Source organism: Neophocaena asiaeorientalis, unplaced genomic scaffold, assembly GCF_003031525.2.
Source record: "Neophocaena asiaeorientalis asiaeorientalis breed wild unplaced genomic scaffold, Neophocaena_asiaeorientalis_V1.1 scaffold177, whole genome shotgun sequence".
NCBI classification, from domain to species: domain Eukaryota; kingdom Metazoa; phylum Chordata; class Mammalia; order Artiodactyla; family Phocoenidae; genus Neophocaena; species Neophocaena asiaeorientalis.
In genome coordinates, this window is record NW_020172779.1 from 19,433,873 (window position 1) to 19,457,727 (window position 23,855).

Consider the following 23,855-nt stretch of genomic DNA (forward strand, 5'->3'; position numbering starts at 1 on the left):
CCTGGGGCCTCGAAAGCAGGGCCTGTCCTGTCTTCACTGGCGCTGCCACCGTCAGCACAGGACGTGAGGCACTGGGCACTCAGTAATGGCTGGTGGGACACTGAAGGCCTGGAGGCCAGGGCACAGGCCTGGGTCTCTGATTGTGCCTACAGGCGACAGCCAGGGGGGTGTCCGCGCACCTGGGCCTTTGGCCAGAATCACTGGTGAGCCGGCCACGCACGCACTTTGACCATGGAGTCTCAGGGTCCCTTTTGCTGGTCTGGAGCTCAGCCCTACTGCCGGGTCCGTTCCCCAAACCCTGCCTGTTCCCACGGGGCCTTTCAAATGAGAACCTTGTTCCCTCGTGCGCCAGAGCTGCCCATCAAGCCCTGTGCCTGGATCCTCAGTTATCCCAAGTGTCACTTTCAAGACTCTACCTTATAAAGGGAAGGAGCAGGGGGCCACAGAGGGGCGCTCTACCTGTGACCAAATGCACGGAGCCACATGAAATCTCTCAAAAGAACCAAGAGACGCAACTCATAATGACCATGGGGTAAGGTATTTCACTTTTTAAGCTACAGTGATTAAAATTTAATATCCACACAAACAGAAACCATGCTTTGGAGCTGAGGTGGGGCGTTATGCTAGCCTCTGCCCCCTCCTTCCTTCTGAGGAGCCTTCTGGGAAGCCTCGGGGCCACGTGTTTCCAGAGCCACACAACACATTCATTTCCTTTGACTGGAGCCTCCCTTCTGGGGGAGCAGCCTGAGGAAACCATCCTAAATTTGAAAAATAAAGCTATCGGTGCAAAAATGGTCACCAAAGCAGTGTTTTTAATCATGAAAAACTGGAAAAAAACCCTAAGTGATCAATAATAGGGGAACGGGCACATAAATCACGGTCTAGTCACACAATGGGACGCTGTGCAGCCATTTAAGATAAATCGTAAAAGTCTACAGCAGCATATGTTGGGGAGAGGCTCCATGCAGGAACAAGAGACAAGACGGATGCAAAGCAGAACATGTCACGTGTGACTATATAGGAAGACACGGGACACACAAGAACAAGTCCTACAGGGACTTGGCCACCGCAGTTGTAGCAGGATGGTGGAATTAGAGGCTGTTTTTTCCCTATTTTCCAAATATACTGAAATAAAATTAAGTTTCTTAATAACTTAGACATTCCCTATAAAACTAGTAACATGTACTCTAGGAAGATGGAACAGGGTAGCTGCTGAAAAAGGATCTGGAACATGGCCAGTTTCTAGCTCTTGATCTGAAGGAGCCCCATGAACAGATGGGCCTGGGATTCCTGCGAATTCGACGCCAGCTGCTGTCTGGCGAGGTCAGGGGGGATATGCGGTCCTCACCCCCACCCAGCAGAACACCGAGCCTTCTACGGCCTTAGCACCCATAGAAGGATCTGGTCTGAGGATTACTTGTGACCCGGCGGCCTCACTACGAAGGCATGGCCAGCCTCAGCCCGCCCTGACCACGTCACCTCGGTGGCAACGTGCGTTTACAAGTCTCAGCTGAGGTCAGGTCACACCACTTGATGCATGAGGCTAAACGTGGGTCCCCAAGGCCACAGCTGTCACCATGCTCCCTCCCTCCGTGGGAGAGTCAGGTAATCGAGGTGTGGAGAACTTGTGCAACTTGCCGAGGGAGATGTGAGTCCATGGCAGCAACCGGAACTGAGTCCGGATCCAAAGGCTCTTTCAAAAACCTCTCTGGCCAGGAAACCCGAAATCCTGTCTCTGCAAGGGGACTGCAGCCCCTGCAGGTACCGAGCCCACAGCATTCTGGGCCCATACCTTACGTTCAGAAGGCTGGGAAACTAATGCCTCCTCTGCACCGGGCTTCACCCGCCAGTGCGCGCACGCACGCACGCACACACACGTGCACACACACGCTGTCTATGGAAAGCTGCACTGATTGACTGAAACAGGTTGGAAATACCTTTTCTCCTTGGGCTCCCTTTTCACCTCGTTCTCCATGGAGACCCTGGGGAAGAGGGGAAGATGAGTTGAGTAACAGGACAGCCCCGTCCAGCTTCTCCGGGCTGAGTGTGAGGCCCGTGGGCAGCCTGCCTGCCTGGGATGGCAGTGAAGGTCTGCCTCCCATGCAGACTCACTCTGCACAGCGGCCTGCACTCCCCCCCTCAGGCCGGGGCAGCGATCTGGGTCCCCCGCTGCGTGAGGCGTGAGCTCCCGGGGCTGGTCCCCCCGCCTGGGTCATCAAGGTCCTCCCTGTTAAGACTTGAACCCACCCTGGTCCCTGAGCTCATCTGGTCAGTCGCAGGAAGGTGGCCTTGGAGTCAGTCCCCGCTGCCACCCAGAGCCTGTGATTCCGTCTGATCATGGAATGGCGGAGCAGCCCAACACTGAACCGGAGACTCTGGGCCCCTTTAAGCCACAGTCCTCCACCTCCCCCAGGGACAGGGCCGCTGCCCCACCCTCCATCCACCCTACCTTCCTCAGGAGCAACACCTAGAACCTGCACTAAGGACTCCCTCCCCTCTGTGAGCAGATGCATGGAAACGCCAGCCGAGGTGTTGGCTTCTCTGACCACAGGATTCAAATTACAGTCCCTGCCCCGCCCGCCTACCGTCCATCCTCCTCACCAGGCTTCACTTTCCTCGAGCACTCAGTCCCACAGGACACATCTGTGGCCTCCCCCAAGCGGAATGGCAGCCCCATGAGGGCAGCGCCTCCTTTCCTTCAGTGCCGCACCCCACGGTCTGGAAGGGCAGCTGCCGCCTGATGTCCATAAACACTTGTTGAATAAGTGAGCCAAGGAATGGCTACATCAATCCCTTGGTTTGCACGAGAATCTTGCAGAAGTTCTACCTGAAGGCCACTGCCCCACACTACAGTGCAGAGATCAGAATGCACGTGTGTGCTCCTCTGAGATGTGTAGGGTGTGCAGTGAGATGCTGGGTCACCAGCACCCCCGCTGGTGGAAGCACGGCTTCTCCCGGGCAGGAATGCAGCTTGGCGCATGGCCCTGCAGGAGAGGCCTGAGTACGTCCTGTGTTACTAGGTGAATGCCCTGTGTCCCCTCTCTCTCCTCTCCCTTCCTGGATGCTCTAAGAAAAAGAAGTTAAAGGGGGCAGACTGCCCAGGCCTGCTTGTGGATCCCAGGAATAATACATACATCTTTGGTGCCTGGAGAAGAGGCACAGGGCCAGAACACAGGATGCCTTCCCAGAAGGCAGAGGGTCTGCGGACCACTTAGGCCTTTGGGGGCAGCTGGATATACAGGCCATTCTAATTCCATCCAAATAATCTGGCCAGATACACAGAGGTCAGAGGTTTTGAATGCCCCTGAGGCAACGCAGGTTGCCTTGTTTGAAAAGGACCTTTAACACTGCTTCTTTCATTTGGAGATCATCTCAAATCTTTCTTAACAAGAACCAAAAACAAGGTTAGAAGCCCAAGAAGACACTTTGCTCACTATATACCATATCTACTTGTTCATCGGTTTATTCATGGGGCACTTGGTCACCAAACATCCCATGTGTCTGGCACTGTTCTAGGGGCTGAAAATTTATAATAAAGACTCCACTCCCTTCTGGAGCGGCTGACTAGACAGATTGGTAAAAATGGCTTCTTTAGGTCAAGTGTCAGAAATACCTGGGCTGCTGGGTAAAAATGCAGATTCCTGGGCTCCACACAAACCTGTTGCTTTAGCTGGGAATGGGGCCCTGGGAACGTGCACTTAAACGTGATCGCTAAGAGATCCTTTAAGTACCATAACATGTAAGCATTTCTGGTCTAAGAAGAGTCACCCATGCTTCGCTGCCATGTCCTCCGTGTACAGATGCGGGATGAGGACCTGTCAGAGCCTGGGTCCCAGTCCCTGGCAGGGGCGACAGAGCCCCCTCCACACAGCTGCCTCTACTTACAGGAGCTCCGACGGGGCCGGGAGGTCCGGGAAGTCCAGGAGGTCCTTGGGGTCCCTGCAGAAGCGTGTTCACAAAAAAAGGTTTGGGAATGGCAAGAAGAGGCAGGAGCAGAGGCCACACTCTGTCGGTAACCACGTTCAGGGCTGAGAGGGCTGCTTCTCACCCACCACGTGCCGCCTGCACGAGGTCTCCCCGAGAGACCCCTCCACCTCCACTGCTCCCTGCCCCACGCAGAGCTCGTGCCATGCCCTGCCTGGTGGAGCCAGGATTCACATGCAACTCTGCTCGGCTTTGAGGAACAGGAAACGGTGTGCTGAGCCGTCATAAGGCCAGTGCGGCTGTCTCGTTTCCACGTGCCCCGCGGCCCACGGCCACCCCAGGATCTAGCCAGGACATGTGCACAGCTCCCGGTCACATGACTGATTCCCTCAGCGCATCGCTCACACTTCGCCGTGGGGCCAGCACAGCCCAGACGCGTCCTGACAAAGCCCAACGGGAGTCTGCAGGGCCTGGAGGCCCCTCTGCTGCCCGGACCGTGGGTTGCTATGATTTCTAGGCTACTAAATGGGCAATAGCTGTTAAAATCTATTAAAATTAAAATGTTCTTTTCCTCAGCCAAAGGTATCCCAATTTTTGTCATCTAGCCTACTGAAATAAAAATACAGTATACGTAAGAGAAACGCGTACACGTGCACACATGTGTGTGCATTTACTGATTTTAGGGAAAAACAGAAGAAATTAGACATAACCTTGAGGGCCACAAATAGAGGAAAAGCTATGTCAATTAGGACACATCCATATGATGGAATAACACGCACTGATCAAGAGAATGGGTGGTGTCGATCCGTACTGGTGTGGAAAGATGCGCCTCTCGTTACAAAAGATAGATGGCAGAGTACGGTACGATTCATTTTCCGTAAGCCTTCAGGAAACATCACGCATGTGTGGACATACACACACGAGCCCGGGTGTGGTGCATAAGCAGCGCAGGTAGGGAACCCATTTGGGCATCACCTCTACACCTAAGGAAATGTTACCCAAAAAGTTCGTTTTGCATCAAGATCTGTGCACCAGGAGCATGAGAGGAATAACTCAAAGCAACACTCACCCGCACGCCCACCTCCCCAGGCAGCCCCGGCTCCCCCTGCACACACAGAATAGCGTGTGGTCACAACCCGGCGGACACAGGCCCAGGCACCCGGGGCATCTCTTCCTGGAACTAGAACTCGGCACGGAAATGATGTAGCCACCGGTGAGCTGAGACCCAGCTCCCCCAGACACTTTCTACAAGCAAAGGAGCTGATCTCCACTGCGGGTGTTCATCACCTCAATCCCCACCCACTCCTGCTGCTGGTCCAACAAAACTCAGCTGAGACAGAACAGTGGAGCAAGCATAGCGGCTCGCGTGCCCATCAGGGGCCGCCAAGAACCCGAGCCGGTTCCCACTGGGTTCTTGCTGGAGAAGAGGGCCCCTTTGTCCTGGATCAGACTGACCCGGCTGAGTCGAGGTCACATTTTGCCTGGGGTCCCAGAGTATGTTCCAACTCAGAGGCTGCGGGTGCAGAGGTGGAGTCGGGGTGCCCCCCAGAGGGAGGCCGGCTGGCCATGCGGGCTGCTGCTGGGGTCTCACCGACTCCTTGAGCTGTGAACTGGGGACTTGGGAACCGAGCCCCTCAGCTTGGACCTCGACTTGGTTCCAGGTCTAGGCATCGGACAAGACCTCCCACGCAGGACTGCCTGTCAGCTAAGTGAGAAAACAGCTTCCAGGGACACACAGGTGGCAGACGCCTGGTGGCAACGGCTGCTGCTGGTGATGTTATAACTATCAGGCTGGCCTCCAGGGACCTGGGAAGATCCTGGTACAAACAAGTCCCAGCTCAGGTCTGGCCCTGGCAAAGGCCACCCCACTCGGGGACAGGGGACTCTGACAGGAGGTCCCAAGCCCGGTGCTGCCCTGTGGGAACAGACGTACCTGCATGCCTTTGCTGCCGTCTCTCCCAGGGGGACCCGGCAGGCCCAGGGAACCCTAGGACGAGAGAAGGAGAACAGCAATTAGGACCCTAGGACGAGAGAAGGAGAACAGGGTGAGGACAGCACTGGAGACAGGCTCTCAGGACACTGGTGCAGCGGAGAGAGTGCCAGACAGGCCCTGTGGCCAGGACACCACGACTCAGAGGGCAATTCACAGACCTGCAGCCTGGGCGCCTCCTGGGAGAGGGTGAGAAATGCAGATTCTCAGGCTTCACTGGAGGCCTATTGTATCAGGGCCCATGTTTTAACAAGACCCCTCCGGGGGGTACGTATGCACCTGACAGTGGGAGTGAGACGCCCCTGCCCCGCCCTCCCCTAACTCGCCGTGTGGCTGACCCCCCTCCAGGACCGGGGTCACACACGTCAGCACAGCACCAGGCCAGAACAGGGTTCTTGACCTGGGCCCCATCAGCACTGGGCTGATGGTTCTTTGTTCGGGGGTGGGGAGGCTGCCCTGGGTGTTGCAGGACGTCCAGTAGCACTCCCCAGGTGTGACAACCCAAAATGCCTCCAGGTATCGCCAAACGTCCCCTGGGAGGTAAAACTCACACCAGTTGAGAACCACTGGGCTAGACCAGGTATTAAAAATGTTTCTTAAGCTGGGCTAAACTCCATTCTGATGAACTGTGCAGAAGCATGTGACGGGCACGCTCATGGAGCAGCTGTGGGGACCTGCTCGACCCCCCCAACCATGCCTCCTGGAGATGGACGGGGGGCAACTCAAAAACAGGGAAGTCCAGGAGCCCTCCGCTCCTGTCCAGCTCCCACACCACCTGATTCAAATCAAAGGCTTCCGCCAAGACCTTCACCCCAGCTGCCCCCTCCCCATCAGTTTTCCATGGGACACGGAGCAAGTCAGTGCCTCTTTCTGGGCTTTTCCATCTGTGAAATAACGATGCTGGACATTCAACGAATGACTGAACTGATGAATCTATAAGTATATTTAGAAAACACTAAGGGCTGGACCCTGTAGGATGTCTTCATATATTGTGTTATTTAGTACTCCTAATAAGCCCTCAAGACAGGTCTTATTTTCTGAAAGACACAACACACATTATATATTTCTAGTTTTTATCTATAAATTAAGATGCAACCATGTATGTATGCACACACACACACACACACACACACTTTTAAAACTTCTACAAAGTGCCTTCCATGGTCTCAACATTCTAAGTTGTTGTGATATTGGAGAGAAAAACAGACAGACAGACATCTCTGGCCCAGCTCTGCACCTTTCTAGCTGCATGATCCCAAAGGCAGCCACTCTGAAAGGTTGTGTGGCGCTCACCCCTCGTCCAAGTGTGGAGGGTGACACCAGCAGGGTCGCTGGGAGGAGGAGGGGGGGCTGGGGCAGTAAAGCACACCCCTGCTGGGGGGACACCTCTACCCCCGGCACGCTGTCATCGCGGCCACACGAGGTGCCCTCTCCTGCTGTCACCTAGCAATTCAATGGTGCCTACAGGGCGCCTGTGCTCCCACGGAACACTGATCTGCTGGGAAGTGGTGTCTGGTTCTTAAGCTCGGGGCCAGGAGGGTCTAGTCCTGGAGACTAACTTGAGTGGAACCTTCCAAAGGGGACGTCGCAGACAAGGCAGCCTGGGGGGTGGGACTTCAGGGACTTGGCAGGCTGAATGCAACCCTCGTGCTCCTGCAACCGTCCCTTAGAGGAGGGTGGGCCAGTCTGGACAAATTACTTGATCTCAGAATCTCGGTCTCACTTTCTGTAAAAAAGGAAACAACTACAGACACTGTGGAGCTTGCTTAAGTATGAAGTGTCTCCGCAGGGGTTCGTGTAACATTTCCAAAGCTGGTCTGCACCATACCTGTTTGATTTGTAGTTAATGTGTGACGGGGTGGGGGGAAGATTGCCGAGTTCTTGGGTCAGATAAGCTGGTGAACTGCAGTTAAATCAAGTTAAACAGGCTCCTTCACGGCAGGTTGTCTTGAAGCCTTAAACTTGCTCTGTGGATGGCGGTTCTGCACCGTGTCCTTGCCCGCCAGACCTGCCCCTGGGGCGCGTGCGGGGCCCCTGCACCTCCTCAGGGGCAAAACTGAGTCCTTCACCCACGTGCGTCCAGGGGACCAGGCTGCCATCAGCAGGGGTTCAAAAGTGTTAAAAGGGAGTTAGTTATTGAGTAAGAAGAAGAAAGACGGAGACAGTCTCTGATTGGCAAGCCTCGTACTTAGGTGGGATTTCCGAAGCGGAGAGACTTTCTCGTTGGTCTTAGGGAATGTCTGACTCTCCTTGGCTGGACACAAAGCAGGCGAACAGTCTGGGTATTTTCACACGAGGAAGGACTGTTCAACATCAAGGGCCCAGGGTGTTCTGCGGTGGCCACTTCCTCAGGACAAATGGCAGTCGATGGGGTGCTTTCTGGGGTCCAACTGTCCCTGTAAGGGCAGGGCAGCTGCGGCCCGAGATTTCTCAGCCTCTATATCCACACCCACACAGCAGGGGTGAATTCTCTGCTTGCCTGTCCCTCTATCTGACTATTTTGAAACTCAAGCGAGGTTGAAAGAGGCAACCAGTACAGATGCAAGTGATTTCTGCAATACAGAGTGACAGCTAGACACCAACTAGCATCGCTATCGTTAGCGCTAATGGCAGAACCAGCAGGAAAATTAATGGTATACTAAAGGAAACATTAAGGAGATATTACAGACGTGCTGCTGGCGGCCAGTCTTCGCTTTATATTCACGACCTGCCAGGTTCTGAGCTGTTTACCCTCATCAGCGCACTCGACCCGTCCTCACAATTCCACAGGGAGATGCAACTGCTACCTACGTTTCAGAGTTTACGACATGGAAACACAGAGATTCAGTACAGAAGTTACAGAAGTCCTCCTTGGGGGAAGCAGGGAACACTGACATTTCCCAGCTGTCAGCCGGCCCTGGGGATAAGACCTCATTGATGCAGAGGACGCAGAAGATGTCACTTGGTGTAAAAGGTAGAAAACTATGCTGGTATCACGATAATTATACTTAACGTTTATGAGCACTTTTTACAAATGTTAAGTCATTTATTTTCATTAGTTCATTTCATCCTCGTTGTAACCCTCTGAGGCCAGTAGAATTATAGTCGCCAATTTATAGGTGAGGTAAAGCACGGGTTGCAGGGGTTGAGTAACTGACTTGCCCAGTGTCCACAGCTGCTAAGTGGCCGAGCTGGGATCTGAGTCCAGCCGATCGGTGTTTAGGGTACATGTCCTTGGCCTCCCCTGCCCTCCCAGCCCAGCTGCCTAGCAGTCCAGCATTTACCCTCCCATAAATGCTCTCCCCTCCTGTATGAAGCCCTTGGCCCTGTGGCTGGGCCATGAAACTTGCCAAGAGCCTGAGTGTCAGACGGGTCTGGAAAAAGTGCAGACTTTCCTATTCCAGCGCTGCCTGTGGCCGTGAGAACCCGTGAACTCAAAACTTCCCCAACGTGTCCTTCAGCACCACGGACAGGGTCTGCGGCATCTTTATTCTAACTCCCAGCATTTTGCCCCAACCTACAAGGCTATTTGAGGGCACATAGGCAGCTGAACCTATTTTCCCCTAAACCCTTTAATTATGATAAAAATAGAAGGCACTCGACCACAGTTATCCAAGTCGATAACCATGAATAATGCACATTAAGGAACAGGCTAAGAATAAGAGTCGGGGGCGCGGATTAAGCAAGCTGTGAAAAAAGAATGAGACCCAGAGCCGGCGGCAAATGGCATAAATTCATCTTAGAGGTTTCACACATACAAGCACACACATATCATTTATACTTTACGGCTCAGAGGCTCTATGATGTAGTAAGCGCATAAAACAAGTCGATTCCTACAAGGTACATGGGTTTTGAGGGTCAAGAATTCTCCGATAAAAGCATCCTTTTGGGGGGAGGGCAGGGAACCGGCATTGGCCAGTGCAGTGGTTAGGAATGGGGGTGTAGGGTCGGACAGACACAACCTCAGCCCCTCACCCACCACTCTGTGCCCTTGGGCATATGCTCCAGACTCCTTCAAGGAGCTGCAGGAGGCTGACACTCATAAAGTGAACAGCTGGCAGATATCAAGTGGTCAGTAAAAGGCTGATGTCATGATTCTTTCCACCACAAGGCATCTTCTTTGAGACAAAGTCACTCGACTGCTGCGGACAAAATCACCAAGTGCTGGCCACTGAATTCTCCACGGCTGCCAGTGTTAACGCCCCACCCATCCCTTCGGACAGAATCTGTGAAGTAAGCGTGTCCATCATCCCCTGCAACGGCACACGTCCCACCTACACCAGAACCCCGTGCTATGCAGAAGCACCTCGCGCTTTCTGAGAGCGTTTCTTGGCCACTGCTCTGGAAAGGAGGCACTGGGAAGAAAATCCGGATGTAGCAGACCCCGCGCTTCACTCCCCACCCACCTGGACAGTCCATCACCTCCACAACATCCTCTCATCTCTCAATTTCAAGTACAGCCTGCCGTTGAAAGACACCAGAGAAAGAACTGACTCGGGTGGGAGGGACTCAGTCTTTCACACTGTGGATGGCACAAGGTGTGTCTGTCACGTTGAGATCAGAGAAATGTCACTGTGAGAGCAGGTCTGACTGTCCCATGAAGTGGGACATGCACTGCGCCGCTGCTTCACAGGAAGGGCTCTCAGCCAGCTCAGACCTCAGGCCGCGGGCTGGTCAGGACCATGTGAGCGGCAGCGTCACTGCCACCCACCTCTCTGCCCTACGAGCTCTGCAGTGACGCAGATATTTTTCTAGACACTCTTCACCCTCCACCCCTCCACCCGCCTTGACTCTCAGTGCAGACGGCTGGATTAATCCTACTCCAAAGTTCACGTCCATCATTCTGCTGTCCTTCTCCAGCCCTCCAGCACAGGACGAGACCTAAATTGGGTAGGTGTTACACTTTTGAACAAACCAGAGCTCACTATAAACTACTTCGCCCTCTCCCTATAGCTTCTACAGTGAAAACATCGATGTGTAGGAGCATCTTCCTGAGTCTCAGCGCCCTTTTCCATGAAATGATGATGGGGATACCCTCCACCTGCCCTCACTGGGAGGCCTGAGTAAGACAATGACTGTGGAACCACCTGGCTCCGTGCTTGACACCCCGAAGGTTACTGCATCAGAAGCATCTCCAGGATTCCACGGGAGAAGGGAGCGGTGGATGTGCAAGGAGGAGGAAGCAATGCCGGGGAGGTGGAAACGTGGACCCAGAACTGGCAGGAGATGGAGACGGGGGAGGGTCACTTGGGGCCAACAGGCAGGGGGCTTGATCCTCCACGTAACACAGAGCGGCTGCGCAGGGGTCTGTAGGGAACGGTGTGACCACAGCAGCGTTTAAAATCGAACGCAAATTCACGTGCATTTGCATGTTTCAAATAGGACAGCGAGAGAAGGCGCCAAAGGAAGCCACCTGGAGCTGAGGAGCCCCAGGCGCCCTGCCCACCACTGGGCACACGAGTCCCCAGCGCTCCTCAAGCCACTGCCTTTCCTGAGAGGCTGGATCTTCAGGTCCACAGCAATGCAGGGGAGACTGCTTTGTCCAATTTCAAATCATCAGAGAACAGGAGGCACCGGGCTTCTCGGGGGCCTGGTTTGGAATAAGCATGTGGGGAACCTACTTTTCTCAGACCTGGGGACCAGCCCACCTCAGCTGACAGCCCTGAACCTGGCCTTCTAACAACCCTCCTTAGTTCCATCAAGATGGCCGTGGCCTCTTTCCTCGGTTTCCCAATCGGCACCCTATTTGTTTAACTTCATGGTGAACCAACCCATAAGGGCTTCCCCCGTGATGACCTGCACTCGGCCCCAGCATCCGCTGCAGGACATTTGGCTGAAGTTTCTAGAGGCAGCATCCCAGGGAGTCAGAACAGCCTCTGCTATATGTCTGGCTCAGATTCCTCTTTCCCCGTCAGGTTTATGGTCCTGATAAAAATGGAAGAAAGCCATAAAAGACAAGGAAGCGATGTTTGCGTGACCTAAAATTCTGTCTGCTACTGAGTCAACCAGCCCAGTAAAATTTAGCTGAGTTCCTTCTATTTGCTCGCATAGTTTTTCTGGGGCACCGCACTGTGAAATCCGAGCACAAAATCCATACAAAATTTTATTGGCTGCCATACGGATTTCTGTGAAAATGCTGAAGAAAGGACTTTTTGGTGGTGGTTGTTTTGGTTTCTTTCCCCCCCGCTACCAAGCGCTGAGTACACAGTTGCTGACCCAAGCATGGCTTTACGGGACACTTTGCCACAATTCCATCCCCTGTGGCTCCCAAGGGCCCCCACCATCTACAAGGTGTGAGCCAGACTTGATGAGGGGCTGCAAGCCCTTTCCCTGCTCTGTCCTCTGTTACTCTCCACTCGAGGGAAACGGGGGGCAGTGGAGTCTCCTCAGCACCAGGTCTAGGCTGGTCTCTACCTGAGAGCTGCCTTCTACATCCTATCCCAACTCTAATTAAAATATTAATACCAGCAGCTGCTCATAAAGAAAACAAAGAGCCCTGGTAGGAAATGCATTGCCCCGTGTATCTGAGCAGTGGGCAATGCTGGCTTAGGTGAGCCTGGACTCCGCTCTGCGACGTCATCTACAAGGGTCCACGCTGGGCCCAACCTGTGTGTGTGTCACCTTTGCCCTACCCCACCTGGCTCACTGCATGGCCGCAGATATCCGGGCTCTCATCGCACAGCCCCAGGCCCTGGGGGAAAGAACACCGTCCCTGGGCTTCTAAGTGAAAGTACTGAGTCTGTTGTTCTGTTTGGACTAACGTAGATAATGTGTCCGAACTGACCATCACGCTCAGAGAATCCAGTGCCCAGGTGGCTTAGACCTGATTCCCGCTAATGCTTTCTGATCTGCCAGGTGCTCTGCTAAGTTCTTTCCGTGGATGCAATCACTTAACCCTCACTTCAGTCTTACAAGAGCCTATTACTGTTACTATTATCTTCAGTGTACACATGAGAAAACAGGCACCAAGAACTGCAATGACCTTTCCAAGGTCACACAGCAGGACAGGGGCAGTGCCAGGTTCCCAAAGCCTGACCCTCAGCCGCTGCCATGTTCTGTCATCTGGGACCAGCCGTCACAGCACGCAGGGTTCGGCAAATGCCCCACGCTGGGAGAGAGGGCTCTTCCCTCCAAAATGATACTGCTTCTGGATTTCATGCATGAACAGCTGTAAATATACTATTATTTTTTATTTTTTCATCATATTAAGTTCAAGCTCTAGTTGTTAGTTAAATGTTTATGTTTTGCAAAAGTACTAATGTTATAGCAACATAAAGAGCAATTAACAAGGCAAGAAATAGCCCAAATCCCACTCCCCAGTGCACTGGCTCTTCTTGCTGCACACGCCTTTTGTGTGGGAGTGCATGTGGCTTCCTATTCTACCATTTCATTGACGCCATGTTGCGTGCACATCTACATATATAAGGGCTTCCTAATTTTCACTTGAAGAAATGCAATTTTCCATCAGGTTGTTTCCATTCTTTGCTGCGCTGGTCACTGTTAAGAGTACTTATAAAGAACAGAGTCAGCTTGAGGTCGTTTTGTTTCTGTTTTTCCCTTCATTAGAACTGTGCTTACAAGAATTTCCTAGATATTTTTTAGTTTCATTCTCTAAGCAGCCCCAGCAGTACAATACCGGGTATCCTGGGAAACCCTCAAGGTGCAGTGCTGACGTGACCGGTGTCCCAGGCAGGGTCTCCTGATAGCGTCGTCACCCTCTGAGTGTGTAACAGGGTGGAGGATGGAGGTGGCACAACAGACTCGATTAAGGACCAGGAAGAAGAAGAAACACTCATGATTAGACAACCACGTGACCAGAATGTGTGTGCATGTCTCCTCCGCTGAATTGGTGAGTGAGCCTCTGGGGGAGGCCCAGGCCATGTTTTACAGCTCTGTGAACCCACCACTCTCCCACGTACTAGGTACTTGAACGCTGTTTACTGAAGAAGCACATCTGTCACTCTTTTATGGATTTTAGCAACAGCTTCTAGCAGACAAAAGAAAGGAATAAAGATAAGGGACAGATTTTTACATGAACTACCACGTGCCAGGGACTAAGCCAGGTGCTGTCACAGGCACTGCCAACCTCCTATAAGCCCCACAACAGCCCTAAGGGGTGGGCATCAATGGCCCCACTTTACAGATGAGGAAACTGAGGCTCAGAGAGACACCACCCAATGCTCACCCAGCCACTGCAGAGCTGGGATCCAAACCAGGTCTGCCCAACTTCCCGAACCTGCTTTCTTTCCATCACCTGAGCCCACATCTGAGCATAAAACGAAAGCTCTCTTTGTCCTCGTCCCCCCAGGTGCTAGATTCCTAAGGGAAAGAGGAACGCTCCCCAAGGGCAGAGATCTATCTCCCCAGCATCACATGCACCCCTGCAGAGGAAAACTGGAGCGACGCTCTGGCTTCCAGACACCAGAGGGCGCTGTGGGTCCAGGAAGGGACGACAATGCAGCCTCTCTGTGGGGTTCCTCCCCTGAAGGCTGTGGTCCCCCAGAGCGGAAGGACCCTCGGGATGCAAAAGGAAGCTCACTGGACACCACGCACTTTGGCCTTGTTTTTGTTGTTTCTGAATTTTTTTCTACCGTGGGGCTCATGGACCACATCTCCATGGAAAAGACTCAGTGTCCAGCCATAGGAAACCTTACACCAACATCTTCACTCTGCTTATTAATTTATTTTGTCAACATGGAAGGACCAAGGGTGGGAAGGGCACGGAAGTCATCACCCCTCCCTGCTCCCCCTGACTCCCCCCAAACTGGTCCACACCAGCCCATCAGCACTGGTCCACACCATGCTGCAGCCGCCCTCTCTTACCCTCCTCAACAAGACAGCGTTGCCAATGACGACGGGGGTGGGGGGCGAGAACAGCGGCATCACCCATTATGCGGGCTTGCGACGTGGGGCCCTGGGTTAATCTTCCCAGCAACCTCACGTGGTAGGAACTATTATCATTCCCCTTCTCACTCTTACAGAAAAGGAACCTGAGGCTCCACATGAAGGGGAGCCGGAACGTGAAGCTGAACCTTTCTGACTGCAGAGTCTGTGACCATGCTACTGGCTCTTGGTCCTGGATGACGGAGGTCCACACTCCATCCATCCATTCACTCACTAGGCAAGCATTTATTTAGTGCCAGCTGTCTTCCAGACGCTGTGGAGGAGGGTCCATGCCTATCTTTCTCTCCTTCCGTGTCCCCAACACCTGGGCTATGTGCAGATCTTTTCAGGCAGCCCCTAAAAGCTTGTTTCCCCCTTTCCCTGAGCCCGATTTCATACGTATTAAAACACTGAGGGAGCTTTGTCCCAAGAACCCGTGGTGAACGTGGGGTGGAACGGGAACCAGAGAGAAGGCTGGCTTCCAAAACGAGGGGTGGAGGCAGCCCAGGAACAAAGCACCACACAGTGGTCCTGGGCATTTGGTGGGGGGCGCTGGGAAAGTCAGGAGGCCAAGAGCTCCGGCAGTGTTCCAGCTGTGTGACACTGGGCCAGTCACTCACCTTCTCTGAGCCTCGGTTTCCTCAGCTGCAGAAAATGGGGTAATTGAATCAGCCTTCCAGCTTCCCTTCACGAGTGATTGTGTTTTCTAGCCATCTTACTAACTGTGACCTTGGGCAGGTCACTTGACCTCTAAGCTATGTTCTCTCATCTGTGAAAAGGGCAGAGCTGTGACTTCCTCGAAGCACGTCTTAATAATGAGGCATTAAAGCATGGAACACAGCATACACGGTGCCTGGCCCTCAGACAGGTCAATGCACGTTGTCACAGTGGCTGATTACATCACCAAAAATTTAAAAAAACCCAAAAAACCACAGCAAGATTCAGCATAACATGACTGGACACAGTCATGGACTGTGGACACATCAGGCTCCAGTCCATCCAATCCCCTTGGCACTCTGCGATTGCTTTCGAGAGAATATTCAAGCAAAAAAGCTCTATCCAAGTGCATGAGTCACCAGTGGTCTTCTCCTTTCTGTGGAGCCTGTTGTCCCCTTGACTCTCCCTGGCCTCGCTGCATCCTTGGAGGGGAAGCAGAGACTCCAAGTTACAGAAGACAGCCCCAGGGACTCAGGCTGGGGGTGGGCTGATGACCCAGTCTCAGAACTGCCACCTGCAAGGTCCCTTATGCATCATCCCATCCCACCCCTTCGTTTCTACAGATGAGGGAGCAGAGACCCAGAGACGGAGGTGACTCATCCTGAATCACATAGCTCAGATGTGGAAGAATCTAGACTCAGACTTTGCTAAAAATGCCCAACTGCAAGAGAATGTCAACTGAAGACAGAGCCAGGAGTGCTGGAGTCTATTCAGCTACGCATCTCTTCTGCCGGCACCGGATGTGTGGGGAGGTCTCCCGGCTGGGACTGTGGCCCGGCAGCTTCAGGTCCTGAGCGTAGCGCTGCAGCCTGGGCTTTGGGGCACCAGGGAGGTGCCTCCAGAAGCAGAAGGCTGCCTGTCCTGAGCTCAACCAGAACAGACAGGGCAGAGATGCAGCTGCTGCTCATGGGAGAAAGGGGGCCTGTCAGTTTCTCCTGGTGGCGCCAGCACATGAGAAGGACAGCACGTCACTCAGAGGACAAGCCGGCCCAGGAGCTGCACGTTGGTCTTGCCTGGGAAGCACAACCCAGGCTGAGCGCCCTGACTTCAAGGGCTCTGGCAGCCCCAGTCCTGAACCCAAGGAACATGTGGGTGTCCTGTTAATACCCTGTGCCTGGGTTCTGGGCTCTTAGGAACCGAACATGATGGCAACCATCAAACCTGAGTGCCTAGGTTCCAGGTGCTGTGCTTTGAGACCACACAGGAATCCAGGAAGATGGTGCCGCCAGTCCTGCTGTAGGCAGCGGGAGACCCGGACGCTGATGGCAGAGCTTGGGAACAGCCTCGACTGACCCAGGTCTGCCTGGTGCAAAGCTCGTGTTACACTGTGTGTCACACTGTCTCTCAAGTGGCTCTGTATTCCCGTGCAGTAGTTATTACGTGTGCGTGTGTTGCCTGTGCTTTTAACACAGGTTAAAAAAGAGAAGTTCATTGTGGAATAAATGAAGACACAAAGAAAAGTAAGGGAAAAAATAAATACTCTCACAGCTTTGCCACCCACAGACAACCAGTGGTTAACAATGGGGCTTTGCCCCCAGAATCAGCCTCCCTCTCTGAGTCTCACACACACACATAAACACAACTGGGGTCATACTGTATAGATATTCTGCAACGTGTTTCAATTAAAAATGAACAAAATGCTATCTTCATTTGCGGGGTCGTTAACTGTCCTTCTAAATGTGACTTTGCGTCTCTAAACACCATGTATTACTTAGCTGTACAACGACTCACGTTACCTTTTGCCCACTGCAGAGCATTACAGTCGTCTCCAGGCTGCCTTACAAATCACGCTGTAATTACGAAACGTGTGGGTATGTACTTGTGCCCAGCCTTGATTTATCTCCTTAGAGTAAATCTCTCGACATGAACGGACTAAATAAAAGGTGCTACACGGAGAGACGAGCTGGGCACATGAAAGCTCTGTTTCCATAGTAACCTGACAGAGCGGCACCTGCTTTATACCATCAGCCCCATGCAAGGGGTTGATGTGAGCCCCCCTCTGAGTAACGATATCCTTCCGAGGTCCAATGCCCTGCATTCTGAGTCTGCAATTGCCTAGACTCCGGCAAAATAACCAACATAAATATATGTTACAAAGTATTGTGGCTGCCTCTCCTGGGAAATGGGAAATGTATTTTTAATCGCTGGTGTGAGTGGAAAATGGCATTTTTAGTGACTGCTTTTTATTTCTCCTTCTAGGCTGACACCTTAAGAAAGCTTTCCTCTTTAGAAGGAATCCCCTCTTTCCCAGGATCTGTCGACCTTGTACATCATCATCACGACTGATGACGGTTAAAGAAGGTGCAACATTCGTATCCAGGGAGAATGTGAATAGGCCTCCATTCCTCTGCCTGTCTAGTCCTACTGCCACCCATGACTCTGTCCCTCATCATCTTGCCTTCATGCTTCTGCAACAATCTCCCGACTATTCCCCAAGTTCCTCTGGTCTGCCCCGCTCTCACGTCTATCGGCACCTGCTATTTGAACCTTCTCAGCATGTCTGATCACACACAGACCGTCCAAGGCCTTCCCATCACTGCAAACAAGGCCTGAACACATTTTGATATTGAATGCCCTGTATGTTGGTCCTCAAACCACATCTGCAGCTCTGCATCCCAATTTCCATGAGCGCCATTAAGTACCCTCTGCTCTAAGCACTGTGAACCATCCATGTCCTAAACAAGCCCTTCCCTCCCACTTCACACACTGAGGCACTCAGCCCAGGAAACCTCTTCCCCTCCCACCCAAATTCTTACCAGGCAGCACCACGGCAGCACACAACTCTCCCGAACCCAAGTGCCCCATCCTGTTCCCGGGCCACATCTACAGCCCCTGGAGGAATGAGACAGCAGGGAGGTGCTTACCTTTTCACCCTTTTCTCCGTGGACAAAAGGTCCTCTGCCCTGGAAAAGCAAAGCAGAAGGCAAAGGTTTTCTACGAAGCATCTCCACGGCATGACATCACACATGGCAGATGTGCCCTGGGATTCAAAATGGTGGGCTGCTTTCTCATAAGCCCTGCCAAGGAGCCTCTAAAAGACACTATCATTTACTGAGGGTAGATTCTCGTGAGTTTTATCTCATTTAATTTTTCCAACAACTCAATATTATGGTACTATTCTTTCTTCCACATCAGCTTTATCGAGATATAATCTACAGAGCACATAATTCACCTATTTAAAGTGTAGGACTTCCCTGGTGGTGCAGTGGTTAACAATCCGCCTGCCAATGCAGGGGACGCGGGTTCGAGCCCTGGTCCGGGAAGATCCTGCATGCCACGGAGCAACTAAGCCCGCGAGCCGCGACTACTGAAGCCCGCGCGCCTAGAGCCCGCGCTCCACAACAAGAGAAGCCGCTGCAATGGGAAGCCTGCACACAGCAACAAAGAGTAGCCCCTGCTCGCCGCAACTAGAGAAAGCCCGTGCACAGCGACGAAGACCCAACGTGGCCAAAAATAAATTAATTAACTAAAAATAAGGTGTACAATTCAACGGCTTTTTAGTACATTTCCTAAATATACTAAATGTGGTGGTACACCACCACCACAATCTACTTTAGAATGTTTTCATCATCCCAAAAGAACCCCAAACCCATTGTGGTCACTCCCCTTTTTCCCCCATCCCCTGCTCTGGGCAAACATTAATCAGTTTTCTGTTTCTATAAATTCACCTATTCTAGACGTTTTATATATATGAAATGATACATGTGGGCTTTTATGACTGGCTTCATAGCCCGTGTTTTCTTAGCAAAGTGCTGTCAAGGTTCACCCACCTTGCAGCATGTGTCAATACCTCATTTTATTAAAGAATACTGTGCCACTGCATGGCTATGACACACATTTTATTTAGCCATTCATCACGTGATGAGCATTTAGGTTCCTTCTACTTTTCCGTTATTATGAATGAGGCTGCTGTGAACACCCATGAACAAGTTTTTGTATGAACACGTGTCTTCATTTCTTTCGGTTATACTCCTAGGAGTGGAATTGCTGGGTCATATAATTCTGTGTTTAACCCTTTAAGGACCACCAGACTGTTTTTCAAAAGCAGCTGCAGCGTTTTTCACCAGCAACGTATGAGTTACGATTTCTCCACATTTCTAGTTGTTCTACACATTATTAAAGTGGGGTGTTAAGTCTCTCACTTCAATTCTCAATGTTTGCTTCATATATCTGGGGGCTCTGTTGTTAGGTGCACATATGTTTATAATTGTGACATATTTTTAGAGGATCGACACTTTTGTCGTTATAAAGTGTTCCTCTTTATTTCTATTAACTTTTTTAAAGCCTTTGTCTGATACTGTTACAGTCATTCCAATTTCTAATGTTTTCTATTTGTAGAATGTGTATTGTCCATCCTTTTACTTTCAACCTATTTATATATTTGAATCTAAAGTGTGTCTCCCGTAGACACAATACAGTTGGATCTTGTTTTTATGTCCAGGCTGAAAATCTCTGCTGTTCAATTGGTTTGTTTAATACATTTACAGACAACGCTATTTTTGATGTAGGTAGATTGACATATGCCATTTAACTTTTTGTTTTCTGTGTCTCCTGACTTCTGTTCCTTTATTCCTCCTTTACTGCTCTTTTTTGCATTACATGAGTTCTTTTTAGTGCAACATTTTAACCTCTTTAAGGATATTTTCACCATATAGTTTTGAATTATTTTCTTGGAGGTTGCTTGAGGTTTACCATATACATCTTAACTTATCAGGACCTACTTAAGATTTACACTAACTTACTTCCAGTGAGACTTAGAAACATACTCCTACGTGATCTATTCCTTCTTCCCCATTTTTGTGCTACTGTTGTTACAAATATTTGTTAAATACCCAATGATATACTGTCATAATTATTACTTTGAACTTGCATTCTGGCCTCAATTATTTTCGGTGATGAGTCAGCTGATAATCTTATTGGGTTTTCCTTGTACATCAGGAATCATTTTTCTTTTTCTGCTTTCGATGTTTTTGCTTTGTCTGTTAGCGTTTTTTACCATGATTTTTCTAAGGATGGACCTCCTTTTGTTTTTCTTGGTTGGACTTCCTGAGGCTTCCTGAACATGCAGATCACTGCCCTTCATCAAATTCGGGATGTCTTCAGCCGTGATCTCTCTGAACGCTTTTTCTGCTCCTTTCTCTCCGCTCCGGGTACCCCTGTTATGTGCACTGACGCACTTCACGGGCCCTCACACTTCTCTGAGGCTCTGTTCATTTTCCTTCATTATTGTTTCTCTCTGATCTTCAGATGACATGATCGCTACTGATCTGTTCTCAAGAATGCTGGCTCTTTCTTCAGCCAGTTCGAACCTACTGTCATGCCTCTCGAGTGACTTTCCTTTTCATTTCATTGACTGTACTTTACAATTTCCATTTAGTTCTAGAATTTCCATTTGGTTCTTTTTAACAATTTCTACCTCCTTATGTTCTATATGTGATGAGATAATGTCACGATGCTCCCCTCTGTTTCCTTCCGAATGGCTTCCTTTAGTTCTCTGGATATAATTACAATGGCTACTTTGCAGGCTTTGTCTGTTAGATCCGACATCTGTGCTCTCTCACAGGCAGTTTCTGTAGCCTGGTTTTTCCCTGTGTATCAGTAAAATGGGTGTTTCACTAGCCCTCACCTCACAACATCGAACTGAGGGTTAAATGAGCCAGAAATCTGTAAAACATACAGCACAGATCCCGGCACGCCATGAATGCTGTTAAATGTAAGCCTCTCTTCCTATTTCCATGTTAATTTGCACAGAGCGGGTGCTTCCTACCTCTGCACGGGAGGCCGGTGTGTACAGTGTGCGTGAAAGGTATAGCTCAGCAAGTGAGCATAAGACTCAGATTAAAACAGATTCAAATCCTGCCTCTGCCACACACAGGCAGAGCACCTGACGTGACCACGAGCGCATCCCGCAAGTCTGAAAATTCTGTATCCTTCCCGTCCGTGAGTGACGAGCCTAAGTTTAAGAAGCTGTTCTAAGGAGTAAGGAGGGACCAACATGAAGCCCCTGTGAAGAAGGGCAGGCGGTATAGTTACAATCATGAGCTCTCAGGTGATGGCACGGGGGTGTCTGCCAGGCTAACTCTTCTAGGGAGCTGCTCTGTCTTGTCGTCGGGTTTCCCCTGTGCACTGAGAACCTAAAAGGAACTGGTTACACTCGCTCTCACTCACTGGCCTCCTATCACGGGCCAGGCATTTTACAGACAAAGCTGCTCTTTTCTTTATTCTGCTCATGGAGCGAATGAGGTTTTCAGGGGGGTTAAGCAACCCGCTCGCAGTCACACAGCCAATAAAGGCAGGAGCCGGGGACGGCTACTGAGGCCCACCTGACTCCAAACCTGTGCTACTGATGCTACAAGATGCAGTCTGAAGGGTGGGTTTAGTGCTTCCACCAGGCCAGGTAACAACGGAGGAACAATGGCATTTACTTTGCTTCTGCACTGTTACGAACTGTTTACATGTGTTAACTCGTTTTAATCCTCATCATGCAACTCAACAGTTAATTTTATCCTCCCCACTTTACAGATGAGGAAACTGAGGACAGGAAGGTTAAGTATCTTGGTGGAGCCAGCCTTTGCTTCCCAGCCATGTGGCTCCTAAGCCCTGCTCTGCACCATGAATCATTTATCTCTGTAATTCTTCCCTGACCCACCATCCACTGTGCTCGCTCATCAACCTAAGGATCCACGAACACAGTCTGTGCTGGGCCAGATGCCGGGGATGCTGGACCGACAAACCGCAAACCGAGGTATCAGGGAGTCAGCTGATGTGGGGACTGACAGGCACCAGGGATGTGGGAGAACCGAGGGGGTGAGCCAGACCTGGGGTAGCAAAGATACCCTGGAGAACTACACCGGTTGAGTCTGAAAGGTACGAAAACGTGAGCCAGGCAGGAGGGGGAGGTGAGGGGCAAACGGGGGTGGACAGAGGGCAAAATGATTCCTGGCAGAGGAAAAACCATATACAATGGCCAGGGTGAGACATGGCCAGTTGGGGGAGTCATCACTGCCAACCTGGAGCACAGACTTCGGGGGGTGAGGGTGGGGTGGTGCAGGGTGAGGCTGGAGCAGCCGGCAGGCCTCCTGTGCCCATGCAGAGGGGTCCCCCCGCACTGGCCACGCAGAGGGGCCTTCACTCACCGTATCTCCTTTCTCTCCCTTGGGTCCAGGAGCTCCAGCTGGCCCAGCGGCTCCCATGTCCCCCTGAGGGGTGGAAATCAGAGACGAACGTTGGGTCGGGTCCTCCGACCAACCTCTCCCACACCAGCTGCCCATGGCCCACCTTGCCCCGGTTTTCTGGAAGCAGCCGCTTTTGTCATTGCCAACTGCACCATGAGGCCAAGCCTCCCGCCCCCGGAGAGGGAAGAAGCCTCTGAGTAATTTTCTCAAACTCCTAATTCCCGGAACGAAGGACACCTGGGGAAAGCAAGTGGGCGAATCGCACGCTTGACCCTGGGAACGGGAACGGCAGCTCTTACGTATCTTACTGGACCCAGCTAGGGTGGGCCCCCCAGGCATCCTGGAGCCTCCCCAGAAAGCTTCAGGGCCCCCCCCCAGCCCCGCTCCCTGCAACCCAGCGTCCCACCCCCTGTCATGCCTCTACTTGCTGGCTCTGAGTCCGGGGACATGGCTCCCTGGTATGTCCCCGCATCCAGAATGGGCCTGGGCACCCAGGATCCACCAGGCCACGCCTGTGGACACGACCTGAGCTACCTCTAGGTAAACGGAGCCGCTGGAATCAAGGTGTTTACACAGCATCTTAACCACGGACGGGCTGGGACACTGGCTAAAGGGCCAGGACGCCAATCAGCCACGGGGAAGCCAGGCCTATCTATAGGCAGTGGGACCTGTTTCCCCCCCTAGAATCCCCTCCCTCCCACCTCATCTTCTCTCCCAGGGTCAGGGGTCGGGCTCTGCTGTCTGCACAACCCCAGATCTGTCCGACCACAGCACAGCTCGGTCTCTCCGTCTCTCCGTGAGCAGCCACTGCTTCAGACAAATGTTTTCTACTTAGAGCTTCACAAAACCCCGAACAGCTTTGCTCTCTTCTTCCGTCTGACAGCCCAGGAGCTGAGGCTACAGCCCAGGGGCTGCTCAGCAAGGCAGAGGCCCCTACTCTCTTTCTCGCAGCGAACACCTGGCACCCTGGACCTCCTGTGTGTGTGCGTGTGTCTGTCTGTCTATTCTCCCCATCCTAGCACACTGGGGACAGAGGGGAGAAGGGCGAGAGAAGGGGAAGATGAAGGAGGTACATACAGAGGAAGGAAGAAGGGAGAAGACACAAGGGACCTTAGGAGATGCTCAGTGGTGATGCGCTGAATGAATGTGAACACAAGTAATACAGGTGAGAGGGAGGGACGGGGCAG

At 51.8% G+C, this 23,855-nt stretch overlaps 1 protein-coding gene across 1 annotated transcript in view; it reads right to left on the reverse strand.

Moving 5' to 3' along the window:
* COL22A1 (collagen type XXII alpha 1 chain) overlaps positions 1–23,855 on the reverse strand; it is a 233,250-nt gene that overhangs the window by 142,798 nt on the left and 66,597 nt on the right. Inside the window, exons 10-15 of the mRNA XM_024741290.1 lie at positions 22,630–22,692; positions 18,358–18,396; positions 5,858–5,911; positions 4,994–5,029; positions 3,886–3,939; positions 1,938–1,982 (exon numbers count right to left, since the gene is read on the reverse strand). Of these exons, the coding sequence (XP_024597058.1) occupies positions 1,938–1,982; positions 3,886–3,939; positions 4,994–5,029; positions 5,858–5,911; positions 18,358–18,396; positions 22,630–22,692 (291 nt within the window). The remainder of the gene's footprint in view (positions 1–1,937; positions 1,983–3,885; positions 3,940–4,993; positions 5,030–5,857; positions 5,912–18,357; positions 18,397–22,629; positions 22,693–23,855) is intronic.